The 26,416-nt window shown below is 58.7% G+C and overlaps 1 protein-coding gene across 4 annotated transcripts in view; it reads left to right on the top strand.

Moving 5' to 3' along the window:
* The first annotated feature begins 462 nt into the window (after positions 1-462).
* FLT4 (fms related receptor tyrosine kinase 4) overlaps positions 463-26,416 on the top strand; it is a 59,714-nt gene continuing 33,760 nt past the window's right edge. For all 4 annotated transcript variants that reach the window (XR_012766052.1, XM_075441660.1, XM_075441661.1 and 1 more), the window contains exons 1-2: positions 463-597; positions 21,924-22,020. Coding sequence is in view for 3 of the 4 variants with exons in the window: in XM_075441660.1 (XP_075297775.1) it covers positions 540-597; positions 21,924-22,020 (155 nt within the window). In the remaining variant the exon portion in view is untranslated. The remainder of the gene's footprint in view (positions 598-21,923; positions 22,021-26,416) is intronic.

Raw genomic sequence — 26,416 nt, 5'->3', positions numbered from 1 at the left:
ACTTCACTGTGAGGGTGACAGAGCCCTGGCCCAGGCTGCCCAGGGAGGCTGTGGAGTCTCCTTCTCTGGAGATATTCAAGACCCGCCTGGACAAGGTCCTGTGCAGCCTGCTCTGGGTGACCCCGCTCTGGGGGGGATGGGACCGGGTGGACCCCCGAGGTCCCCCCGCCCGCGCTGAGGTTCTGCTGTTTCCACAGGGGTGCGAGGTGCCGCGCGTGCCCACAGGTGCGGGACACACCCACACCCGGCTGCGGGTTGGGGGGGGGGGGGTGGGTGCGGCACACCCACGCGCCCAGGGGCGGGGCCCCCACGCAGGTGCGCGGGGTGCGGACCCCCCGCCGGTGCGCGCCCCCGCCCCCGCCCCGCCCCGCCCCGCCCCGGCCCGGAGCCCCGCGGAGCTCGGCGGAGGAAAAGGAAACGGCCCCGGTGCTCCCCCCCCGCTGCCGCAGCTGGGGCGCGGCGGGAGCAGAGCTCGGGTGCGCGGGGCGCTCCGCACCGCTCCGCACCGCGCCGCGACGGACCCGCCCGCGGCCCCGGAGATGAGGAGAGTTTGCACGCTGTCCCTCTGGCTCTGGCTCGGCTTTGTCTCGGAGGCAGGTGAGAGCTGCGGGGCCGCGCCGACCCACCGGGGCTGCGGGATGGCCGGCTCCGCACCTGCGGCAGCGCCGGGGACGGGGGGCTGCACCGGCGGGGCGGGGTGGGGACCGGCGCTGCCCGCCCCGGGGTGCCCCATCCCGGGCGGGGACCGGCGCTGCCCGCCCCGGGTGTCCCCGACGGCGGTGACAGCGTCCCCGCAGCGACGGGACGGGGCGGGAGGACCCCGCTGCGGTCCCCGCGGGGGTGAGCCCGTGGGTGAGCCCACGCCGTGACCGTGCTGCGGGTGCGATGGCCGCAAGCGGGGAGAAACCGCAGCGGGCTCTCGCCGGAGAGATCCCTCTGCGCGGGGACGCGGGGAGGGCAGGCTGGAGGCCGGCTCCCCGTTCTGTTTGTTTATTTTTTCACGCACAGAGTTATTAATTTGCGAGCGCTGGGGAGGAAGGCGCGAGGAGGCGGTGGTCCAGGCGATGCCGTCCAGCCTGCCTCTCCCAGCCGGTCGCTGGGCAGCTCTGCTCCGACCGGGAAGTCACCCCAGGCAGATCCCGGCAAAATGCTTTACCGTCCCGTAGCACTTGTGGGGCAAAAGGCTGCCGGGCAGCGAGTGGAACCCCACGGCCGCGGCTTGGGCCAGGCGGATGCGGAACCGCAGCAGAGACGGGGCTGCGACACCCTTCCAGCGAGCGGAGACCGTGGGGCAGAGCTGGGTGGGCACTGGCAGGGCAGCGGGGACCGGCCACCAGCCCCACCAGCTTCCCCTCAGGAAGCTCCTGCTTGCACGGGGAAAGGGTTTACAGTCTGGATCGGAGTGGGACCAACAGAAAGTTAGTAATGCTGGAAGCCTGCGACGTGGGGAGATGGATTTTGGGAGCATAAATAGAATTTTCCTTAGCCTCGGCTCAGCGACTCGCTCTCACAGCGTCTGCTGAAATGAGCTGGCGGGAGAGCTGCGGGTCTGGCCGCAGAGGCGCGGTGTGGACAGCATCACCGGCAGCATCAACCCGCTCTGCCCCAAGTGCTGCCGACAGCTCTGGGGCCGAAGGACCCACCGGGCTGCCGGAGCTGCGGGGGAGCTCGGAGAGGCAGGGCGGAAAGGGACCTGCTGCTGGTGGCATCGCGGCGGGAGCTGCGGTGGTTCCGAGCTCTCTTGTTAGCAATTTGTGGAGCGTCGTGTAGCTGTCCTCGGGCGCTTTCATCTCCCGGAGGTGCGGGGAGCGGTGCCTGGGAGGCTGCGGCCAGCACGGCTGCGTGACGTGTGGTTCTTGTCAGCGCGGGGCTGCGCAGAGCTTTAAAGCTCCCCAGCGCTGCCTGGTCAGCGCAGCGACGAAGGGCAACGAGGAGCTCAGCTGGGGGATTGTACCCCGGGGGTCTGCTGCCTCTCCTTCTGCTCTGCTGGAGACCAGTTCACCAGCGAGTAAAGGACCCACAGATTCCTCATTAACCATAATCCCAGCAGGGTGCAAATGCTTGCTCCCCTTGGAAGCAGGGACGGGGGTGTGAGACTGTCCCACCCGGGAAGCGTGAAGTACTCATCTCGGGGTCACAAAGGTCTGTTCTGGTTCTGTCCCCTGCTCGTTCGTGCACCCTGGTACCTGGGTAAAGGGGCCGGTGCTGGGAGGGGACGCCATGTGTAAAAGCACACGGGCTCTCCCCACCTCCCAGGATGGAGCGGAGTTGGGGAGGTCCCCTTGCAGGCGGTGGGGTGGGGGGAGCAGGTGGAGGCTCAGCCCCAACATCCCAGAGCATCTCGGGGTAACGCTCTGTGTGCTCCCCGAGCTCCAGGCACAAAGCAGCACCGACCACCCCACGGCCAAAGAATCCCCGTGGGGACCCGGGCTTGCTGCCTGCAAGAGCACATGCCCTTCGTGTGAGGGAAGGGCCCGTGCTTGTGTAGGACCGGAGCCGATTACGTTGGCTGCCGCTGCCTGCCCCCCTCGAAGACCATGCAGACCTCCCTGGCTGGGTGCTGGGACAGCCCCACGCTGACCGTGCCAGCAGCAACACTCGCCGTCGCAGCTGGGATTTGAAGCGGTTGCTTTATTGCAAGTAATAAACACGGGCCGTTTCAGCAACACCCCTTCGTGCGAAAAGCCCGCGAGCGCACAGCGCACCCCGCTCTGGCTTCGCCCAGTCGCTCGTTAGGGATGAAGCAGAGCCAAGGAGGCGGTGGGTGATGGGGAGGGATGCAGCCCGCGGTCCCCGGGGGCTGCTGGGGAGGGGGCAGCCTTGGCCCCGCTACCCCGTCGTCTGCTTGGGGACGGCTTCGGGCGAGCAGGCTGCGGCTGCCGCTCTGCGGTTTGGCTTGGGCACGCCTGCGCGGGCGGCCGCGAGGGTGTTTTGTTGCTGAGCTCGATCTGACGTCTGGGTCGGGGCAACGCTCCCCAGGCCGCGCGGGAGGGGGCTTCCCTCTCCCGTGGGTGCCTTCCACGCCGGGTGGCCGTCCCCGGGGTGTCTCCCGGCCCCGCGTCGGTGCGGAGTTTTCCAGGGCGGGCGTGGGAAGGGCAGGTGCTCCCGCCGGCCGGGAGGGAACAGGCTGTTCCCGGCGTCCCGGGGCAGTTCCTGGGGAGGGAAAGGGAGAGCGGGATCCCACGGGAACGGCTGCAGGAGGAGGCCGTGGCCAGGCAGCAGTTTCTCCAACGCCGTACGGGGCATCCGCAGCGCTGAGGAGATGTTTTCGTAGAGTGGCTGCTGAGCAGGAGGGGGGTGTTGATGGGTCCCCAGGTCTGCCTGGCTCTCAGCATCTCCGGGGAGCAACGTGAGCCCTGGAGACAGCACCCATCTCGCCCACCTTCTCCCCAGCCGCTCGAGCTGGCACGGCAGAGGCGTTTCCAAACGAACTCGGTGTCTTTGCATTCAGCCTGCGGGACTGGAACAGCCCCGAGCAACGGGGGCAAGGTGGGGGACTCCGAGCGAGTAAACCGAGTGGATGGAGAAAGCTGCAACGAGCCCCGGGTGATGGGGATCCTGGGGGTTCCTGCGGGTGTGGGGAGAAGCAGAAAGCCCTGTGACAGCCGGACCCCGCGGAGGGTGGGGAGCTGGAGCGGAGGAGCAGCGGTCATGGTGGTTTCCGTGCGGGGAATGACTAAACGTCGCAGGGCTCTTCCGCTGGGAAAGACGGGGCCGGGGCGTTGTGACAGAGGGCGGCAAAATCACGGCTCGTCTGGAGAAGGCAGTTCCTGGGGGGGTTCCTGTGAGGAAGGACCATCCAGGGACGATGAGGAGCGTGGCAGGGGGCCGGTGGCTTGTTGCACACGGGTGTGAAGCGGTGGAGCTCATCGCAATGGGGCTTGTGGGTGTTAAACGTTTGCCTGGGCCCGAGGGCAGCTGCGCATGGAAAAATACACGGGTTTGCAAGGAAAAAAATCCCCAGGTGGTGAGTTAAAGCTGAAAGCCCCCTTTCCCACCCTGGACTGTGAGCCAGAGGTGCCCAGCATCACGTTTCGCCTTCACCTGCCCCAGGCAGCTCCTGCAAATCTTCACCTGGGCAAGGGGCAGCGGGGAGCTGAGCACGCAGCCCCCGGGGGGTCCCATACTGGCTGGGTGCCATGGGGGGGGGACCATGACCGCCTGGCACGTGCCAGTGTCTGCTGGGGACACCAGTGCTGGGCCTTGCCCTGAGCCAGAGCTGGAGTGATCTTTTGTCCTTCGTTAGGAAAAGAAATACTGCTGCAGCTGCACTGGCATCTAGTGAGTGGTTAAATTAATTCCAGGGGTTTTATTGCCTCTGGCTGTCCCAGACCTTTGTTTCTTGTTTCACGTTGTTAAGAGAGGGTTAGCCGGATCCCAGGGGGGCTTTTTCTCTCTGGTCAAAATAGTTGTGATGTTTTCGGCGCACGGTGTTATTGCCCATCTGCGGTGCCTCATTGTCAAGGCCAGCTAGTGGAGGCGGAGGTGGCCTGTGGTCAAGTTGGCGAGCCCTGGAGCCCAGCGTGACCGCTCGTCGTGTTGGGCGGCCGCAGGCAAATCGCTCCATCTCTAGGTGCAAGTTCAGCAGAAAGAGGGTGAAAACCTGGCCCCGTAGCAGCCGGTGGCGAAACTCCCACTAAGTTTTATAAGCTGAGGATATTTAGCGGGGAGTCTCTCTCCTGGAGTCGTTTCCCTGCTGAGGTAGCAGAAATCGGTTTCAGCCAGTGACTTGTATTTCACCTTACAACTTCTCCCACGTGTGAATTGTTTTTCTTGCCGCGTTTCTGCCCCCTCCTTCCAGGGCGAGGATCTCCAGCACAGGCTCTGCGGGCCAAACCTGGAGGTGCCGTGGGACGGATGTCATTTGCTAATGAGGGAGGGTCGGTTCAGGGGGTCGGGAAAAGACTCCAAACTGGGGAAACGCAGAGAACGGGGTGGTGGGGAAAGGCAAGAGATACTCTGAGCAAATGCCGTGGTCTCCCCTTCTTGGAGCACGTAACAACCAGAGCTCCCCTGCTCTGCTTCTGTATGATGAAAGGCAGCAAGGACCCCAGGGCTGTCCCCAGGAAGGACCATCAGAAAGCGCTGAGTGGGTTGCAGACCTTTGCTGGTCTTTATCCCCCGTTACTGATGGGCAGAGCCCTGGCGTGAGCAGAGAGAAAGAGGAGATGAGATTTTACCTGCCTGGTTACAGCTCTCGGCAGAGCCTGCAAAACCCCAGGTGAACACTGCAAAGGGGATGTTGCTGCATGTTTGATTGTCCCCAGCTTTCTCTCCATAGAAGATGGCATCTTGCTGGTGTCTAAGTCACTCTCTCATATGTGCTCGTGGTGCCCAGTTCCAAAACCACAAAAGGTCCTGAAATACAGCCTGTATTTCAATGTATCCATTGATTTTTTAAATTTTTTTTTATTTTTTATCTTGCATCTGTGGAGGGCAAGTGAGAGAATAAGCTGGGCCCTGCTCCCGGTCTCGGTGCGTGCAAAGAGGGAGGTGAGTCAGAGCGGCTCAGCCATGCTTTCGGGCGCCGTTGCTGCCGTGCGAGGTGCAGCCCCCCACCCACCCACCCGTGTGCCAGCGTGGAGGGGTTAAGCCTTCTCCCGGCCGTGGCTCCGGTCGGCTGGGCGAACGCCAGCCGGTGCGCCGAGTCCGCTCGCATGGGTCTGCAGTGCTAGCGCCGGTGCCGCCGCGACCGCGTGCCGTCCCACCGCAGCGGCACGGCAAGCCCACCCGCCCGGGCGGGCTCCGGGGGCCGGGGCAGCCCCCCGGGGAAGGGCGAAGCGAAGACGAGCGGTGCCGATGCCAGGCTGGGTGTCCAGGTTCTCCCTTGGCGGAGGTCAGCGGTGGTTCATGGGAAAGGAAAAATTGGCAGCTGGGCCGGATGTCCCTGCGTTTCCCCTCTTCCTGCAGCCGCCTGAACGATGTTCCTTATTTAGCTTTCCTGACGGACAGGAGGAATCTGATGGCGGAAACTGTCACTGCCTGATAACAGCTCAGGGACCCCTTTATGATGGGCGGCACGGCAGGGAACGGGGCAGCGCTGCTGCTGGCCGGGAGGGCAGAGCCGGGTGGCCAGGGCTGCCCTTTGCACCGGGTTTTGGGGGGTGGCTGCGGGTGGGGAGGGAAGAGTTTTTGTACAGACCCCCTCAGCGCTGTTTAAAAGACTCTCAAGGCCAAGAAGCGATAGCACATATGCATTATATTGGCATTTTTTTCTTCTTTTTGGTGAGGCACCTGAGCTGGTGGAAAGGGCCGTGGATGGGGCGAGGGGAGGCATGGAAAAAAACCGCCCTGCCAAGGTCTGAGACCAGGCGAGGCTTTTCCAGTCGCTGGCAGTGAGGATGTGAAGGGCAGCCAGGGCTGGGATGCTTCAGCAGGAGCTGGGAGTGATGGCCGGCGCCAGGAGTTGAGCACACACATCAGTGCTGGGCCTGGCTCCCATGCAAGGGTGCTCTGCCCGGGCAGATAAACGCAGCAAAGGGGATGTTTCTGCATGTTTTACTGTCCCCAGCTTTCTCTCCGTAGAAGATGGCATCTTGCTAGTGTCTTGGCCACTCTCTCATGCGTGCCCGTGGTGACCGGCCCCAAAATCACAAAAGGTCCTGAAATACAGCCTGTATTTCAATGTATCCATTGATTTTATCTTCCATCTGTGGAGGCCACCAGGCTTCCATACCAATAAGAGCAGTGTTTCCATGGCAATTAATGTATTTAAAAAGGGCAGAATGTACAGCGAGACTGTATTTTTTTTAAAGAGCAAGCCCTTGCCACGGGACTGGACACCGGCCTCTCGGTTCTGCTCTGTGCAGTGCCCAGACTGGTGCTGCTGGGGATGTGGGGCACAGTGAGCTGGCTGGGCTGACCCGGGCAAGGGCCATGCTCCAACCTCGCAGCCCTGAGACCGCCGCTCCTCTGCTGCTCGGAGAGTTTTACGCTCCCTGGCGTGGTTAGAGCCGCATGATCCAGGCTGCGCGTCGGACCGTTCCAGGTTTAGCTGACCAATATTAAATACCTCCCTGCTAGACTGAAGACCTCGGCAGGAGCTTGGCGGGGTCGTTTCTGTGCTCTCCGAGCAAGCTGCTGTGTGACCAGGTGCCTGCCCGAGCACCAGCGAGCTGCAGGGCTGAGGTTTGGTTCATCAGGCTGTGCTGGCAGCTGAGGACCGAGTGCTGCTCACTTCAGCTACGTGCAGGCTCCTGTTGTGTTTGCTTTCTGCTATCCAGCGGCGCAGGCAGGGAGGTTGGTGCGACGGGAATTGCTGTATTCGTGTTCATCTGTTGCTCTGTCAGTGCCGCGGGTGCGTGCGGAGCTGGCGGGCATGGGATGGAAGCAGGAGCTCCTGCCCCAAACCCCCGTGCGCATTTCGGATGGCTGTGCTGGGGGCGGGATACCCACGGGTGATGACGGGGTCTTGCATCCTCCCTGACTATTCTGAGGCAGAAAAAGCAGCAAAATTCATATTGCAAGTTATTTGTTTAAAATTAGACGTGTTTCTTACGGTGTCACTTCCTAGCGTGATGCATAGTCGCCATTGCCATGAGCTGAGTTAACTTCCTGCTATACTTTCCTGGCACAGGAGTCATCTCACCCAGTCGTGTCCTCCTCCCCCAGAAATTTAGCATACAGCCTCAGGCTCTTGCTCTGCAGTCAGTGGGGCGGGGGGAGGAAGGCTCTTTGGAGGCTCTCCACCCCATCCTCAAAGAGGCGTTGAAGGAATTGCCGTTGGGGAGGTGATGGCTGAGACTGCTCCCAGCCCGCGTGGTCTCCGCACACGCGCGTGACCCCAGCACCGGCGCTGTCCCTCTGCCAGGCTCCATTCCACCCTCTTCCTCGCCGGCCGCCCCGGCTCCCTCCGCCATGCCAGCTTGCAGCTGCACGAGGGGACGGGCACGGTCTGGCGGAGGGTAAAACGAAAGAGCAGCTTCAACCAAAACAACCGATGGCCCCGGTCTCGGGAGACGAGGCCGGGAGGCAGCGGGATCGTGCGGAGCGAGCAGTAGACAAAGGAAGGAAGTTTTTATTACGGGTCCAAATCCTGAAGTCCTTCAGCTGTATTTAGGCCAATGTCTCAATGACTTCAGTGGAGACTGGTCTGAGTAAAGAAAGAAGAAACGGCTTCAGGATCTGGCCCCTGGGTAATTGTGTCACGTGGGAAGCTTATAAAGAATTTGCAAGCTCATGATGGCTTTCCTGAGCGGCCAGCGAGCAGTGCCCATGGCAGCCAGACCTCCACCGAGCTGGGTCGTGGCTCCACAGGTTTGTGAAGGTCTGTCCCAGGAGACCTGCGGAGGGGTCTGGGGTCCTCCATCAGCTTTCTGAGTTACGGAGGCACGTGGGCTCTGCATGTGGCAGGGGAGTCTGTAAAAGGCTTACTGGTTTCATGTGTTCCCCCCAAAAAAGCTACAAAAAGTGCAGGGCTGTGTAGTGGACCCTGGAAAGCACGGACGCACACGCGTGTGCTGACGGTGAGGTTCAGCTCCGGGCTCGGCTCGCCCTCTGTGCCTTGTTTTCCCTGTTTCTGAACTACTGGCATCTGCTGAGATGGACGTTAGATACAGTGACCTGAAAAAATAAATACTGACAAAAGTAAGGGTCGAGTCAATAGTTTCCCTGGACGACAGTAAATCTTGATATTTACTGAGGCATGAAGGTTGGGCACGAATTGTGATTTACACTCAGATTTGGAAACTGCCAGCTCAGAGTGACGGCAGCAAGCAAAATCTCCTCCAGCAGAGGTGACGGCATCCAGCGCCCACAGAAATCCATCACTTGCGCGTTGGGCTGTCCCAGCCTGAGCCGAGTCCCCGGTGAGGCGTAATTTGGTCTAAGTGGCCGTCATCCCTTCACCCCGCGGCAGTGCTCGGCCCTCGGGAAGCAAAGGGCAGGAGTTTAATGGCAGGTCCCGAACGCGCGGCGGCCAGCTGCGGTGCGGGATGCTCCCGTGGGAGACGCATGCATTCACACCAAGGAACTCCCTGTGCCGCGGGGCGGGCAGCGCGCGGTCCTGGTGCTGGGATGAAACATGGGGGAAAGCAACCCCCGTGCCCGCAAGTGGAGTCACCCAGTGACGCCTTTGTAAAGCAATTCAGCTGCCGTAGCCTGCGTCTGCGCCTGATGACTCCACGTTCGGTTCGTTGGTTGTTGCCAGACGATCAGATTCAGCAGGTCTTGGGCTGCTGGCTCTGGCAGTACCGCCGGTGCTGCGATGGGATTGGGGCATGCCCCGCTCTTCATCTCCTCCCCGTGCTGCGATGTCCCAGTGCGTAAGGGAAGGGGAGCCACGGTGCACCCCGTGCAGCCCTGTGCTGGGCAGGCAGGCTCCGACCCCAGTATGTGTCCCCTTGGGTGACAGTGTGAGGTGGGATTTTCCCACTTGGTCAGTTGGATCCACCACCCTGGCTTGCTCATGCGCTGCGAGGACTAATGGAGGCAACCAGAAGGCATGAGTGGGAGCTTGATGTCCCCAGTATGAACACATGAGGATGGGTTTTGATGTCCCCCAAACCCGCTGTGTTGTAGGGAGGCAGGAACCTGTCCAACAACATTGGCCACACCAGACCTGCACCCAGGCCAAGACGCGATGCCTGCTGCCATGATGCCTGCGTTGCCCAGCGTTGCCCCTCCACAACGCTCGGCTTTTCACAATATTTACGGCTGCTCCTCACCCTTGGCTGCTTAGACAAATAAAGCCTAATGCAGCCTGAGGCAGTTAATCCCTGGCTCTACAGCCTCCCAGCAATAACAAGGCCTGGGTGGCATTTCAAAGAATGCACTGGGGGAGAGGGGGAGTGCCAGGGTCCGTCTTTTATATGGCGGTGGAAACCCAAGCCTGCCTGCGTTGAAGATAAGCGGCGTTGGCGGGGCTAAGCTCCTGCTCGGAGGTTATAACGGTGATGGAAGGCAGGAGACTCCGCGTGGCGTTGGCCCCGCAGTAACCTTTGCCAAAAGAAAAACACTTCTTAATACAATAGTAGACTTAAAAAAAAAAAAAAAAAAAGAAAAAGAAAAATAAACAGGGCCCCATGTGAACTTAGGAAACCTGTGCTGGCGTGAAGAGAGATGCACACAGTGAAATGGCCTGAACAGCACCTGGGAGGGCTCTGGGCCCCGGACCCAAGGTGCTGGGAGTGGGAAAGGGCCCTTGTCTGTCCTCAGCCCCTTGGGGCTTCTCCTGCCTTGGCGGTCCGAGCCAACGTGTTTTCCCTTCGTTCTCGCCTTGGCTTTCCCGTGGGGCTGGGAGGGCCATCCCCAGCCTCGCCCCACGGCTCTGAGCACCAAGTACCTTGGGGTGACCAAATAGGGACGGCCAAGGAAGTGGCGTGTTGCCTCTTTAGCGCAATTTCCCCGTTAGTGCTTGTGCTCCTTGGTGGAAGTCATTAGCATGTGTAAACGCTTCCTTCCCATTGTGTCCGCTTGCGTGCTCTCCCCGCTGAGCTGCGTGGCAAGGGAAGCACCTTTGAACGGGAAAACAACAGTCAGCCCCCGAGTATTAACATGAGAGTAATTGGGTGTTTGTGAAACTTGGTAACCCTCTTGTAAGCTATTTTTAAAGAGCAGCATAAGGTGTGTTAGCTTACTGGCCTTCAAATAGCACCGAAGTCCGATACTGCCATTTAGGCTGGGTGTTTCGTCGTAGGAATTGTGCTATGATATACCAAGTGTGACATTTCCAACTCAGCCTTTCTTGGAAGGGAATTAAATGAGTTTCATCGCTGCATGAAGGGTGTTATGTGGAGGTGGAGAGAGAAATCTGTGCAGATGTTAAACAGCCAGATAATCTCTAGTGACGCGAATGCCCCGATACACTTTGGCTCTCGGAGATGATGATTACCATCTCCCGCTGCAGCGGGTCCTGGCTTGCAGTCACAGCTCTGCGCCAAGAGGAGCTGCGAGCGTGTGCGTTGTGACTTGCCATCGATGCCCCGGCAGCCCCACGGGGCCGGCTCTGCTCCCAGCGTCTCGAGTCTCTCTCCATCTTCGAGTCCCTCTGCCCAGCCGGGAGCAGGCAGGATCACTGACTTGGGGGTGAGGGGCAACCCCGCAAAGCCCTGCGTGGGGGGAGAGCTTTGCCACGCTCTCTAGAGCTCGTCCCTCTTGGGGATTCTGCAGAGAGCGGAGTGAGGGTTTCATTAACCACACTGGGGAAGGCTCCGGGTTTGGCCATCTCCGGCTGCTTTCAAGGATGGCAGAAAGCCTGGCTGTGCAGTGTTTTCCAGGAGAGCTGAAATTTCTTATCTCCTCCGTTGCTCTAGGTGTGTTTACCCCAGGGAATTGCACCTCGCCGATGCCGGGAGGGCTCTTAGATCCACAGCGAGCGCTCAGAGCTCTTCCAGCAGCCCTCTCTGCTGGCACACGTCTGACCTCGTACCTGAGGTTTCCTTCCTCTGCCGCTACTTCTGATGACTAACTCTGCTTTGAAGAGCGTGCGCCTGTGATCCTCCTGCCTCCCCTCGTGCCCACCCCGGCGGAGGCGGCGGACGGGGCCGTGCGGATGCGTGGGTGCGCACGTGCCGGCGTGCACACGGGGAGGAGGGCCTGTGCTCTCCCGCTCCCCAGGCAGCAGCTCGCTCTCAAGCCCGTGACCATTCTTCCCTTTGCTTTTTTTATTATTATTATTTTTAGATTATACTCGATGCTTGAAAACCCTGCTTTGATGATCAGGAAGTTTAAATTCCTCTGGCACTTTGCTTTTGCTTCCTACTTTCTGGACTCATCTTCATCTAATGTAGCTTTTCATGTCACGTTGGCTCTGGGATAAATCTGTTTTCTGTTCCCTGTTATCTTTCATTAGAAGGAATAAGGATTCCTCCTTTCTTGCTTGAGTATTTTTTTTTTTTTTCTCTAAGCCAAAGCAGCCCGGTTCCTGCTGCCCTTCCCTCTGTGGCTCAGGCAGGGATGGAGGTACGAATAGGCTGCATGACGGGCTTGCAGGGAGCCTGGAGCAGATGGGGAATTGAATCCAGGTTTTCCAAGGCTAAGATAATCATCTAACTGCTAAACTGTTTTGCTCACTTACCCTGTTCATCAGCTTCTCTTGCACTTGGCGTCTGGGGATCGACATGAGGATGGGTTATGCTGCAGAGGGGAACAGGCACTGCCAGCTCCAGAGCAGCTGTTTGGTTTCAGGGCTCTGAGTTGATTTCAGTTCACAACTAAGTAGCAAACATCTGGATGCCAGCTCCAGGGACACGAAGATGGAGGAGCAGGTCTTTTCCGCTTGGCGCAGTGCCCCCCCAATCCAGCTGCGTGGCTTGCAGACCCCTGAAACATCCCGGCACGGTCAGCCTGGCTGCAGCAGCCTGGGTGGGAGGCAGGCAGGGTCTGGGGGCTTTGCTTGCGCAGGAGAAACCTGCCTTGAATGGGGCACAGGGATTTCCTCAGTGTCCTGCTCAGCCTGTCCGTAAGCCAGCAGTTTTGGGAAGAGCTGAACTTCAAAGGCCAGCAATTAAGCCCACACACGTCAAGCAAAAAAGCAAACCTGGGACTTGCTTTTTTCTTTCCAAATGCCCGCTGCCCTTTTCTCTCCGTGCTCAGTGCCGACCCTCGGGCTCTCTCTGACTTCCCAGTCAGCTGCCTTTGCCCCCTCGTCTCCCAGCAAGAGTCAGATGCTGAGGCCTCACTTAGCTTGAACTCCATCTTCCCCCAACGGCACATCTGTGGCTCACTTTGATGGGAGCTTCACCTGAGCATGGCCTCTGGGAACAGCTCGTGGTGGAGATGTAGTTAATGATGTCCAAAGACATCACTGTGTGATGTGTGGGTGTGCAGAGACGCTGGTCTGCACTGCTTCTCAGGCTTTTCCCTGCCTCTGTGTCCATGCAGCGAAGCCCCGGTGCTGTGGGTGGAAGCCCCTGTCCAGGTGCTGGGACTGGTCCTGGCTCTGCCCAGGCTTTCACCGGCTCGGCGTGGGCAGCTGGGGCTCTGGGAGAGGGGACGATGCCCTGCGTGCGCAGGGGCTCCTGCCCTGATGCCCCCGCTCTGTTTTGGCAATGAGCAGTTTAGGGACTCCTAGACCTGGGTGTCTCACCTGGATCACTGTATGTAAGAGCTGGTGGTGGCTTGTCCTCAGGAGATTATCCATCTCTTTGGGAATCTCTCTGTGGGTACCCCACAGTGGCAAAATCCACAGCTCTGCTGGGTTGTATGAAAAGGTACGTTGTCATCTGCCCCAACTTCATCAGGTAAAGCGTGAGAAGCAGTGGAAATAATAATTTCCTTTAGTGGTTTGCCTGTGTCATTGTGTAGGCTCTCATTTCTTCTCAGTGGCCAAAGATCTCTCTTTAGTGCCCCATCGTTTTGTACCCACTGCTGCCAGAGGTGCTTCAGCACAGTGAAGCCCCTGGGGTTACACCTGGATAAACACAGTGTGGAATTAAACTTCCACGGGGTGGAATCCTGCAATAGTCAGGCAACCCCTGAGCAGTCCCAAATCGGTTAACTGGAGGTAGCACCAGTACAAGCTTTTCCAGAGCCACCCGCCCAGAGATCCCAGACCTCCAGGGCCCGTGTGAGGATGTCCCCAGCCCATCCTGGCCACCCGTTTGTGCTGGCAATGTCTGCCAGGTACCAGGTTTGGACCAGTGCTCATTTCACACGAGCTGTGGACCATCCATTGCATCCTTCCAGGTTAGAGATGTAATGAACAGTGCTAATTTCTGCTACCGGTCCCTTAAAGCCATCCGATCCCTCCGCTCTTTCTACGCCACGTTAATCACGTCCTGCGGGGGCAGAGAATGTGAGCAGGGCAAGATTTTGAAAGAAGTAAATTAAAACAGGACGAGAAGCAACCTGACAGTCCTTCAGATGTGGGAGGATAATTTTAATTGAGTTTTGCAAGGGTTTAGCCATGCAGTTAATAGGGGCCACTGGAAGAGGGGTGGCTGTGTATGCTAAGCAGGGCGGCTCGCCCCGAGCTGCTGCAGAGCCGTGGCAGTGGGAGCTGCCACTGGCATTTTGGCAGCTCTGAGGAATTTTGCCCCTCGGGGGGTGAATCCTGCGGACAGAATAGGTCCCACTCCTGTCTGAAGGCACTGGGCTCCCCCTCCCATCCCCGTGCATCCCGCTGAGCCGGAGCTGCCCTCCGCAGTGTCGGGGAGAGGAAGCAATCCTTGGCTTGTTAGTTTCTACGAGGAAATAAACCGCACAGATGGCTCGAGCATCCTCTATCTCAAAGGCAGGAAAAGGATTCTCCGGGCGGGAGCGGGCAGCCAACAAACCCGGAGCGATTCAGGGAACGGGGGGACCAAACAAAGCGGCGTCTGGCCAGCCCCTGGCCCGCAGCAGAAAGGGTGGGCCGGCGGCCCGCCGAGGGGAAACGAGCTCTCTGATGTAGGGGAGCATCCCTCGCCCGAGCGAGAGCAGCAAACAGCCGGCTCCCCCGGGGAGGCTGCTGACAGCAGAGATCCTGGAGGAGGTCTGCAGGGTGGCCCGGCTGACCCGCTGCCCCAGGCCGGACACGCGGCTACCTGACAGCAGCTAACTTTGGCTCGGGACGTCGCCTCTCGGGGAGGATGGAGCAGGGAGCGAGCGCGGGGGGGGTGCAGGGAGAGGAAAGACGGCAGGAGACAGAAATGCAAACATGGCCTGACAGCCGTGGGGCAGGGGGAGGGAAGGAGGAAAAAGCAGGGTAAACCTGGCAGGATGGAGCAGGAAACGGGGCCGGAGCAAGGCAGGGCGATGCTGCGATAGAGCTTCCTGCGGAGGGAGAAAGGCAGACAGACCAACGCTCCCGGACAGCCGCGCGCTGACCCCTCTTGGGATGACATCCCAAGGGCATGGGTGGCTGTGCCCGGCGCTGACCAGAGTCCCAAAAGCAGGTGGTGGCAGGGTGGGGTGTTGGGGTAGCCCTGCTCTGCTGCCTTGGGGCAGCTGGCTTGTGAAATACCCAATTTAAATCCCTCCCTGGAGGCACCGAGGGACTGGGACTGAAGGTCACAAAGGTAACTGTGCTCCTCAGCGCAGCGCAGCTCTCTTGAAAGTGGCTCCTGCGTTCCAGCTCCTCCGTTTCTGTTCCCCGACGTGGCTGCTAGCTTGGAAGTCCAAAAGCTGAAGGAGCCCAGAGGGTTCCTGACTTTCCTTGCCTCGTTCCCCATCAGCGCCAGTGGTTATGAGATTTTTATGCCTTGCCAGAAAAAAAACAGTTAATTAAAGTTTATGAGCACTGAGAGGCTAAACGGATCTGCTGGGGTGCGTGCACTGAAGCCAGAGCAGCCTTTCGGACCGAGGCCACGGGGTTGTTTGGCCAGACCGCCGGGTGCTGGACGGGCGGCCGTGCTGCCGTGGAGTGCCAGGGGCTGCGGGAGCAGAGCAGAGCACCCGGCCTCGTGGTGCTCCTGGTCTGGCCATTGCTGCTTCTGCTCGTGTCGGGGTCACGCTGCCGTTGCAGGACGCACTGCTCGCGTCTCTGCCCACCCCATCCCGCTCCCCGCTGGGCTGGCCGGCGGGGGGATGCTTTGGCTGGGGTCTCCCCTGACCGCAGGTGCTGAGATGGAGGAAAGCCCTGATTTTATGCATCCCTCAAATGCCCTGTCCTTTTGGATACACGTCCTTCCTCCTCGCCTGGCATCGCTGCAGCCCTGTGGTGCTTGGGGCATCTTTGAGGCTGGTGCCAAGAAAAAAGCATTTCCACATGCTCTGGTGGCCGCTTCCTCAGGTCTCAGCTTGGTCTCTGCTCAGAGGGCTCCTGCCTCCATGCACCGACTCACCTGGAGGTGTCTTGGGGCAAAGTTAATGTCTCGTTATGCTTTTGGTGTTGGACAGGAGGGATCAGACACCCAGTAATGATGATTGCCCTGTGTGAGTATTGACTAAGTTCCTGTAATTATTAGTCCCTTGCGTCCCCTGAACGATGACAGCTTGCCCCGGTCAGAGCAAAGGAACATCTGATGCTCTGGGAGCATCCTCACAAAATGGTGAGGGTACAGATCCACCACGCTTTGATTGGTGACGTTTCAGGGCTTTGAGGTCCGTGGATGAAAATCTCTAGATCAGAGGAGTGTTGTCTCGCCGTTGGCATTGCCCACTGTGAGAAGGGGAAAGGTGTTGCTCCAGGCCCGAAGGAGCTCTCGGTGCGGTGCGTGGGGTCGGTTGCGTGGCCGGGACAGTGATGCTGCCGTAGCTCACCACAGGGCGCAGAGGGGCTGATCCTGCACCGAGGAGCACAGCCCTTGTGTTTAACCCCTTCTGGGACAGGTCCGAAGCGATGGTCAACCCTGGGTTGCAGAAAAAGGAACATCTTTCATGAACCCCTTAAAAGAAGGGACCTGCTTCCTTTGCCCTTGTGCAAATGCATAGTTTTGGGGGGATTTCCAGTTTTCTATCATTATCGTTTTTAATTCATTCATTGCTTACACCTCAGCCTGTTTCCATCTTGCCCACAGAGCCCTTTAGCACACCACCGCCCCGTTTTTCCCCCAGCCTCAGCATGGGCACGGTGGCCGTCACCCTGCCCCTCACAGCCCCTGGTCACAGGCTGCTGGGCAGAACCTGCTCCATTTTGGTGTGAATTCCCACCACGGTTTGGGGCTCGCCCTGCCCGCTGTGAGACTGGAGAGAAAACACCTGGTGTTTCATCCCCGCCTTGGCCGGAGCCTGCCGTCCATTTCTCAGCCTCGTGCGATCTCTCACCTCTCTGCAAAACAAGCCTTCCTCCGTGCTGGCGAGCACCGCGAGGAGGAAGAGGAGGAGCTGACAGCCCCGCGTCCAAATTCCCCCCCGCTGCTCTGCCAGCTCCTTGCGTGACGCGACACTCGCGCTCGGTCGCTCCAGCCCACAGCTGGATGCTTGCCCCGTGCGTGAGGAGGAGTCGCTCCGTGCGGGAAATTCAGCCCCGTCGGTGGAAGCTGGCCCGGCTCTGTCTCTGGCACGTGGACTTCTCGTGTGTCTGCAGCCATCGGCGGGTCCCCCAGTGCCAGGCACCAGGGCAGCCAGTTATTCCAGCACCGGGCAGGTGGGGAACAGGTAACCGGAGCAGAGGGGGAAGATTGTACCTGCGGTGCTGGGGTTAGTTCCTACAGGGCAGGGGGAAATGGCGCACATGGAGTTTCGCCAGCAAATGCTGCTAATTCAGACCAGCCCAGCCTGGAAAGCCAGAGGAGAGGTCTGCAGAAAACGCAGAGCAAGGTTTCTCCTCCCTCACCCCCAGTGTCAGCTATTGCTGCTTTTCTGCATTTAAAAGGGTCGTTCGGTCCCCGTTTCCCCAATTGCCAGCGAGGTACCGGATTTTACTGTTGGCTCTCCAGGAGCAGGTCTTTGCTCACATAGTAACTGCGGTGCGTGATTGCGTGTTTAAGCACGTGCCTTGCCCTACGTGCAAGGGAAGAGCCCCACCACCAGCTTTGCAGCCTGCAGGGGCAGCTCAGGGCAGCCAAGACTTTGGGCTTGGGGTAAAACCCAAGAGAAACGGGAAATACTTTGCAAGAGGAGCCGCGTTGGGCTCTCTGGTAGCACTGGGCGCTGAGCAGTCCCAGGGTGTTCAGGGTGCTGTGGAGCCCCAGCCAGAGCAGCTGCCTGAGCCCAGAGAGTCGGGAGAGGCTCATCTGTGGTGCTTGGCGTTGCAGACCTGGGATATGGGTAAATTCAGGGGCTCCATCCTGGAGCCTTGGTCTGGCGTTTCGGTTGCTCAATACAAATCCGCCAGAAATCCCTTTTGTAGAAAGATCTCGAGCTTCTGCCTTGCTTGTTGGGATGCTCGTTGGCTGGGAATTTATGCCTGAATACAGCAGAGTCTTTTGGGGGGCAGCAGCAGGGTCACGGTAGCTTTGCTGGGAGAAAGTATGTTCTTTTTTTCCATTCCAGCCTATCTGTTGCCCCAGTGCAGCACTGGGGTGGGCAGGCTGGTTGGGCTGGGTGTGCGAGGTGCGGGGAGACAAGCAGAAGCACGCACCCTCATCTGGACCTGCTTTGTTCCGTGCGTGTTATGGTCAGCTCTGGTCGCCAAATCCCGAAGCAGCAAGTGTGGTGGCAGGAGCGTGAGCTGCACCGGTTAGCTGGGGGCACGCAGCGGCTGCGGCCAGAGCGATCCAGTCCAGTGCCGGGGAAGGAAGTCAGCGAGAAGGACAGAGTGTGAACAAAATCCCTCTCCGGAAAGGCGCCCCGTTAATCAGTCAGCGGGGCCGACTCAGCAGAGATGGAGGGAAGGGGAAGTGGAGAGGGGCTGAGGTGGTGTGAGGGGGCTTGGAGGGAGGATCTGGTGTGGGGCTTCCTGCGAGTGGAAGCAGAGGGAGAGCAGGAGCCATGTCGTGCCGTACCACGCTGTGCCATGCCCACACCTTCACCCACGCGCGGCCTTCGCGTGGGTCTCCAAAGCCATCGCTGGCTGTGGTGGTGCTGGCTCTGGCACAGGCATTGCTCTGCAGTGATTTAGCCGTCCCCAGCCATCACAGGGGAAAACCAGGCCCCTGGCAAGGCTTTTCTGCAACGTGCCCAAGGTGCAGCACAAGGCTGGAGCCTGCAGGCTGCCTGGTCTCTGCGAGACACCCAGGGTGGGTAGTGCTTTCCCCACCATGTAGAGAGAGCCCTGGGATGCAGGACCTCAGTGGGCAGCCCCGCCGCGCTGAGAGCAGCAGTGATTTCAGGGTGCAGAAAGAGGTGGAGGGGGCTGCAGAAAACGAAGGAGCCGCGGGCGATAAGGAGAAGGTCCTTGGTGCAGCCTGGCCCCTTTCAGACCCACGTGCTGAGAGATCAAGGCTAGGAAAACCGCCGGGAAACGCACTTCTCTGAAAATAGACAGGTGTGAGTGGCTGTGGGATCCTGCTTCCTCTCCCCGCATCCCATCAATCCCCCTCTGTTTATTTTAATATCCCGCTGCCAACTTGCTTGGAAACCGTCTTGAAAAAACAAAGCTCACCAGGGCTGCCGCATGCCTTTTTAATTACATTAATGCTTTCCCTGCGCAAGGGCGCGATTTGGTGTGCACGAGAGAGCGGGGTCTGCTCAGAGGGCCGAGGAGATAAAGCATCGGCGGGGCTGGAGGTGGGGAAGGAGGGACTCGGAGGAGAGGAGACGCTCCACGCTCTGGAGACATCTCCCTCGCGCCCTGGGATTTGACGGAGACACAAACCATCTGTATGTCAGTTAGCAGAGATTTAATGGCCAAAGCCAGCACCAAGTTCAGTACTGGGGAGAGTGAGGTGCAGGGGAGAACCGTAGCAAGGCACACGCTCCCTCGGGGAGGGAAGGGGTGAGGGGAATGGGGTGGATCCGCCTGCCAAGCACGGGGAGAGATGGAGAACTTTGAAGGGGAAAGCTGATGGCCTCGAAGATGCTTGTGCAGGCTGGGAATGGCTCTGTTCATCCCTTTGCCTGTCCTGGATGCTGCGGGTAACGGTGGGCATCGGCATCCCAAGATGCCAGCCCTGGTGTGGGGTGTTGGGGTGAGCGATGGGTCCCCAGCGTGAGCCAGTGCCTGATGTGGGGAGTCCCCAGAGCTCCCAGCAGCCCCGGGCTGGCGAGGAGGCTGGACGGCGGCTTGGGCCGGGCCGGTGCTGGCTGCCAGCAGCGGGAGCGTCCCCAGCCCCGCGCCGCGGTGCTTTCGGAGGGAGCAGTGGCTCCTTTTCCTGTTGTACAGGCGGAGGGCCGTGGACAGGATGCATCTGCAGGAATCCCACAGCCTCAACCTGCACAGATCGTACATTTTCTTTCTCCCCCCACCCTGCCCCGCGGCGTTGTTTGCTAACGGGTCACCGAGCAGCACGTGGAGGGAGGCAGGGGGTATTTCTGCAGCTGTCCTGCTCCCCCTGAGCCCGGCTGTTGGGCAGATGCAGCCCACAGCATCGGCCAAGAGGCTCCTGCCACCGTGGACCACTCATTTAGTGGTTTGGAGACCCAATTCAGGGTGCTGGCAGGCGAGAGGCTCTGCAGTCCCCAGCCAGCCCCATGGCCGGCAGTATCTTTGGCATTCTGGGCTGCGTGCCGTGGGGGTGGCGGGCACCCCGAGCCGCTCGCCGGGGCGATGGGCTGGCAGGCTGCGGCCATCTGGAGAGGGCGTTTGCTCTGGGAGAAGCGCGTCCGGCATTAATAGGAAACGCGGCTTAGCGGTCAGATTCCTCCTCTGCCCCCTTTCTCTTTTTAATAAACCTCGTTACATTTCGAAGGGATTTTCCAAAAAATGTGCTCATTTATTTTCACAGCCCCGGGGCGCATTCTTGCGCGAGAGGTCTGCCGTCCGCTCCCTCGGGGAAGGGGAGGTCGGAGGCGCGAGGCAGGGTGTCCTGCACGGGGGCCAAGCGTCGCCCGTGGAATGACGAACGATGGCTGCTGTCGTTGTCGTCGTGAGAGGGGTGTCCGTAGGACGCGGAGGTGGGCCAGGGCGGCCCCCGGGCTGACGCCGCCTCATGCGGGCGAGGGAGATGGCGGCGGGAGATGGCGGGCGCCCCGCCGTAGCCGCGGGGGCAGCCGCGGGGACGGCCACCTCGGAGCCGCGCGCAGGCGGGAAGGAAGTGGAGAACAATCGGGGAGAACGAGGCCGGCGGCCCTGGCCCGGCCGCGCCGGCGGTGCCGCTCGGCACGTCCCTCCAGCATCGCATCCCCCTCGGAGGCCTCTCCCCGCGGCGGTGGGCTCCTCACGCCGCCCCTCAGAGTCCTGCTGCCGGAGGCCCTTTGGTGTCTCCAGGAGCTCCCCAAGGCTCAGGGCATGGCTCTGCCACAGGGCTTCAAGGTCCGCAGTCCTCCGGCCACGGCTTTGGAGGAGAGGCGTCCCGTGGTCTCCCTGCTGCTGCTGGGACGCTGGTGGCAATGCCGTTGTCCTCGAGACCTCTCCCTCTCTGCCAGACCTGTCTGATAAAGGGATTTGAACGTCACGAGTGAAGGAGGCTGACGTGCACAAAGTGCGCTGGCAAAAACATCACATTTCTGTAGAAAATCGAGCTAGCAACATATATTTGCATTCTTTTCTTCCTTAGCATTTAGCATCTACCTGAGTCACAGCTTCACATTTCACAACTTTTTTTTCTTTCTATTTCTGGTTAGTTTACTTGCTTGCTTTTGCAGTCACTGAGACTTTTCTTTTGAATTATCTCGCGTCTCCAGAAGCTGCGGCTTTAAGATAAAGATCACAAAGTAATGACAGTCAGCAACACCGTGCTAATGAAAAACAACGGGTACGTCTCTGAGGGTGGCCAGGGCTCCGAGATGTTTTGTCCAGGAGGAGCTGGCTTGGGGTGCGTGTCTGGCATGCCGGAGATGCAAGGCACACAAGAAGTGGGACTCTCTCAGACGTAAGCTGGGAGAAGAAGTGCGTGCTAATGTGCTTAACTGCCCGTCCTTGAGCCTGGATAGTTTCACTCCTGGAATGCCTGCTCGGCTGCGGTGCAGGGCAGGGGGCTGCTGTAATCCCCAAAGGTTTGGTGCTGCTCCGGTGACCGCCTGTACCCGAGAGTGCCCGCTCAATGCCTGCTGGCTCTTGAGAGCATCTCGGTATGAACGCAAGAGTTTTGCATTTGTGGTATCTGGGCACCCCTGAGTTGTCCCCCTGGTTACAGAAAACTACGTGTGTGTAGAAAAATCTCCTGCCAGACTCCCTCCAGTTAGCAGATAAGATCATTTCAGAGCCCTAGTCTGAGTGAGCTCAATCTCAGTCACCTGGTGAGGAATGGCCACACCTGGATTCCCTGATTTCTGATCTTTCATTCTTTTTCTGGCCCTCATCTGTGCTAGTCTGTTTGTCTGAGCCCAGGAGCTGTCTGGCCCTGGCCCCAGAGCCGTGGCTGAAGAGCTGCCCGCTGGAGCCAGGAGGGCTGTGAATGATCCGTTGTGTCCCGGTGAGCCAGTATTAAACTGTCCCGCCCAGGCAGACTCCTACGAGATGTTTCCTTCAAGAGGCTTTGCCCTTCTCTGGGCTCGTGATGCCAAGCTAGCCGCTGCCCACAGCGGTTGTCCTGACTAGCAGATGTCTGCATCATCCCCTCTCTCCTTTCTCTCCACAGATCTGGTGAGCAGCTATTCTATGACCCCCCCTGCTCTTAGCATCACCGAGGAGGAACACATCATCAGCGCCAAGGATACACTGACCATCACCTGCAGGTAAGATGCATGGCTCTGCTGAGACTGCTCTTACCTGGGAAGTGTTGGAGGACCAGGCAAGGAGAGCCCACCTGAGAGACCTTGGCTGCCAATTAGCACAGCTGACTAGAAATCTGCCACGTTCACCATGTGTAAATTCATCTAATTAATTAATTGCAAAAGAAGCTGAAGAGGTCTCAGAGGAGATGGTGATAACCTCTGCTGTAGTCTTGCAGACAGAAGGAAGATAGAGAAACATTTGTGTGATCTGATAGCTTCCCTGTAAGCTCTTTCGGGACACTGGTCTTCCCAGCTCTCCTTGGCTTTCTCCGACGTTGCTTATTCTCACCTCATCAGGGGCTGCCGGGGTTGTACTTCTGGTTTCTAAATCTGGCAGGTCATTTTGGGGGACGTTGAGAAATATCAACAGGAGAAGGCAAGGCTGCACTTAGTGGTGGCTGTGAGAGGCTTCCAGCTTTTCTAGGAATCTGGAATTTAACGCTCTGCCCTGTACACATGGGTGTGAAGAGAAGCCCCAGCTAGGCCAGGTGAATAACTCTGTGAGAGGAGCTGGAGAATCTCTGGTTGTTTTGGAGACCGTGGCTCTGAGAAGGTCATGTGCCCGAAGTGATTTGTCCCATGCTAGGACACTTGGCTGTACATGTTTTCAACACTACCCCCTATCTTGGAAAGAAAAAAAATAAACCCCACAAGTGGGAGAATTGACCCAGGTCAATTTTCCTGACAAAGCTGGAGTTTCCCTTCAGCAGCTGAAAGCAGATCCATGCTGGGGATCTGAGTGCTAGGGCCCAAAGGGGGTATAAATCCAGCATGGGCCTCAAATGGGTGTTTCCCAGTGTTATATATAACCGTGGAGCAATGACTGCAAGCGCTTGGCTGGCATTGTGTTCGTGTCTTGTCACAAACATATTTCACTTTTCCTGGAACAGATGGCATTGCTTTCACTTTGTGAATCAGTTCACAGCCAGGGGAGAGGGACGGAGGAAAGGTGGTTGGTGGCCACACTGAACTGATTTCGCTCCGTCTGGGAAGCTGAGTGGTTGTGGGCTTGTTCATAGGGTGAGCTGAGGAGCCGTGGTGCGTGCTAGGCTGTAGCAAACGCGTGAGCCGGAGGACTGTGGTCAGCCATATAGCTGCTGGGGGGGCACAGAGGAGTCTGGGGACGCCAGTGCTCTGTCGTGGCAGTTCTCTCTGCAGAGCGAGGCGGGAGCCAGCACTCTCTGTTGAAACCTCAGAAGACGAGAGATTCAGTAAGATTATTCCAAATGAGCTTATAATCAGGCCAGACCCTTCCTCAGCAGTGGCCCAGGGAGGGACACAGAAAGTGGTCTGAAGAGCACGGGAGAGGTGTGCGCTGCCGGTGTCCGCAGCGAGCCCTGCGCAGGCACCCCGAGGACTCTGCGTCCTGTGGGCTGGCAGCCGGGGCTGGCTGCTGCACAACTGGTCCTCCCACGCTGCCGCTTCCCCGGGTGACTGCCATGGAGCGGGCTGCCCGAGAGCGCTACGCGCGATGAGCAGACCGGTGTCCCTGCAGCAGCTTCAGGCGCGGGAGCTGATGGGTGATTGGGACGTGCGGAGACAGCCCTGTATTGCTTGCAGATTGGGCCAAGGCTAAAGGACATACTGGAGTTAGAGGTGTGGTTAAAGAAAGTGTCTTCTTCAGTCAGGCGTGAACATACCTGTTTAGCATCACGAAGCGGAAAGCTTTTCTTTTCCGGTAATCCTCCTGGACTGCGGACAAGGTTGCCCTTTCCTTGTGCACTTGTTAGAAATCGATTAATGTGAAGGAAAATCACATGAAGTGGAAAAAAAAAATGTTATTGCCAGTGCAGACTCTGCATGGCCTGCCCTTGCAGGGAGCATGGTACAAGCTACAGAGTCTCTCCAGGTGGCAGCAAGCTCCCTGTCACCTGCTGCAGTGCCAAGGCTCATCTCTCAGGCTCACTAGGTGGCATCCATACACGTCGTGCTGGCATGGAGACAGCTGAGATAAGGAACATCCCTACCCGTGGCTCCCAGGTGCTGTGCAGGACTGAACTGGACAGCAGGAGAGCAGCAGGGCCACCTGCAAACGGTACTAAAACCCATGCACCCGCTGCCCATGTGCTCCATGGCTGCTCCTCGTCTCTGCATCCCGCTGCCCTGGATGTACTCCTCTGGGATTGTGCAGTGTCCTTCACACCATCCGCAGGTAGACAAGTCTCAGCATCTCCTTCATGGCTCAGGGGTTCGCATTCTGCCCCTGAGCTCTCAAGCCTGTGTTTGTCTGATGTCCTGAGGAGAGGATTTTGACTGTGGGACACTTACTTCATTTGAATGAGAAGTAAATCTTTCCTGGTCCCTGGATCTCTAATTACACCCAGCTGCTTCTCCAACCTCTTCTCTGGACCATGGCCCATCCTGGGAAGACCTGGCTTGGGTTAATGGGAGCTGAAGGGAAAAACATGCAGACCACCAAGAGAACAGGCAAAGGAGAGGGTGGTGGGGCAGGGTAGGGCAGAAATAAACATGAAATCAGATCCAGGATCCAGGGATTCCCTGCTGAGCATCGTGTTGGAGGTGGCTTCAGTTTGACCCTGGTCTACCCTTGAGAGTGATGTCCTCTGGCTGCTCTTCGAGCTGCCCTCGAGCCAGGAGTACGGGCCTGCTTGAAGCAGTGCTGCAGCAGAAAGCTGAGCTCAAAACCCCCCGCATGAGCCTCCCTGGAGACCTTTCAAGCTTCACCCACTGAGCGTGAGAGTCCCGCGGCCGGCTGCGCTCTCAGGCTCCCTTGCAGCAGCCTGGATCTCACACAGCCGCAGCTCTGCGCAGCCCGCCTAGCCTCATCGGTGACCAGAGCCCGTGCCAGGCCGTGGGATAAGCGATGCCTCTGGAGCTGGGCATGCTTAGCAGAAACCCAAAGACACAGCACATCTGCAAGGAGCCACCAGATTCTGGGGCTCTGGTTTTGCAAATGGCATCACAGACAGGCAGATTCCCCCACCACCCAGTGCAATGCACCCTTGAGAGGTCCAGACAGAGCAAGGGACCAGTGTAGGAGCATTCCCTAAAACACAAATCATGCCAGGGGCTGGCTGAGAGCCCCAGTGGTGTTCTGATCTAAGCATGTGGCAGAGCAATGCAAAGGGGCTGGTGCTCACATGGACAGTGCATCTTTTATTAGCTCACATCCCAAGAAGGAAGGAAAGAATATTGTGAATCTCTGCATTCATGCCCTTGGCAGCCCGTGCTGGGGGAAAGCGGAGAGCTTGTGCTGTTCCGGCTCATGAATATTGGAGCAGAGCCCACAGGAGCCAGCTGCACGGCAGCAGAAACCTCCAGAGGGATCAACTGGATCCTGGCTGTCCCATCCCATCCCATCCCATCCCATCCCATCCCATCCCATCCCATCCCATCCCATCCCATCCCATCCCATCCCATCCCATCCTGCAGGTGCCAGGCACTCAAGTAGAGAGGGAGCGTCATCCAGCCGTGGTATTTAGAAAAAGAAGGGCAAGGTTGTCCTTTGCTGCCCAGTGACTTGTTAATAGAGCTGACTTGCAGATGCTTGCGGATGCACAAACCCGAGTCTGGCAGAGAGGAAGTATTTGACCCCAGAGCCCTCTTGGCTCCTGTGAAGGAAATGAGCTCTGTGGCAGGGCTGAAGGAGCCCGAGGACAAGGCAGTGCCCCACCGCTGCTCTGGAGCAGCGTCTGGGGACACACAACACCTGCTGCTCTTTCCTACACGTGTGAGACTGCTGTGAACAACCTCTGTGGTGCTGAGGAGGGAGCTGTCTTATTCCTGCTAAGCCACAAAGCCACAGCCGGCTTTGCCCATCATACCACGCTTGGGAGCTCCAAAGAGGATTGAAGAAAAGTGGTGCCAATTGCAACATCTCCCTTAAAGAGCATCTGTCCTGAAAAGACTTTGGAAAGCAGCTGTGGAGAAGCCTACAGTGCCTCTGTTTCCAGCTGGCATCAGCACGCTCCATCGCACAGAGGCACGTTATCGCAGAGCTGAAAGAAAACAACTCAGGAACAAATCTTCGAAGTGATAGAGAAGAGGGAGGGAACCATCCCAAACTGCTGCCTGGACCTTTTCCCCAAATGAAGAGGGTAGATTCAGAAATAAACCCAAGTGACCCTGGCCTGCCCTCATCCCTGCCTTCTTCTGGTCCTCTTAACACCCCAGCGATGCTAACTTGGACTCGCACTAACGCCAACACCTTTGGTGTCCCCGCTGAACCTGGCTGCGCAGCACATGGTGCAAGGAATGCCTTAGTTCAGAGCTGCCCGTGGGCTGGTCGGCAGGTCTGTTTGTACTGGCCCATCCGTGTTTATATAAATACGTGTCACTCAGCTACTGCTGGCCTTGATGGTTAATAAAACAAGTGGATCTGATAATGCGTGAAAAT

The sequence above is a fragment of the Opisthocomus hoazin genome, chromosome 22, assembly GCF_030867145.1.
Source record: "Opisthocomus hoazin isolate bOpiHoa1 chromosome 22, bOpiHoa1.hap1, whole genome shotgun sequence".
Taxonomy (NCBI): Eukaryota; Metazoa; Chordata; class Aves; order Opisthocomiformes; family Opisthocomidae; genus Opisthocomus; species Opisthocomus hoazin.
This window is presented reverse-complemented; position numbering and strand designations above follow the sequence as displayed.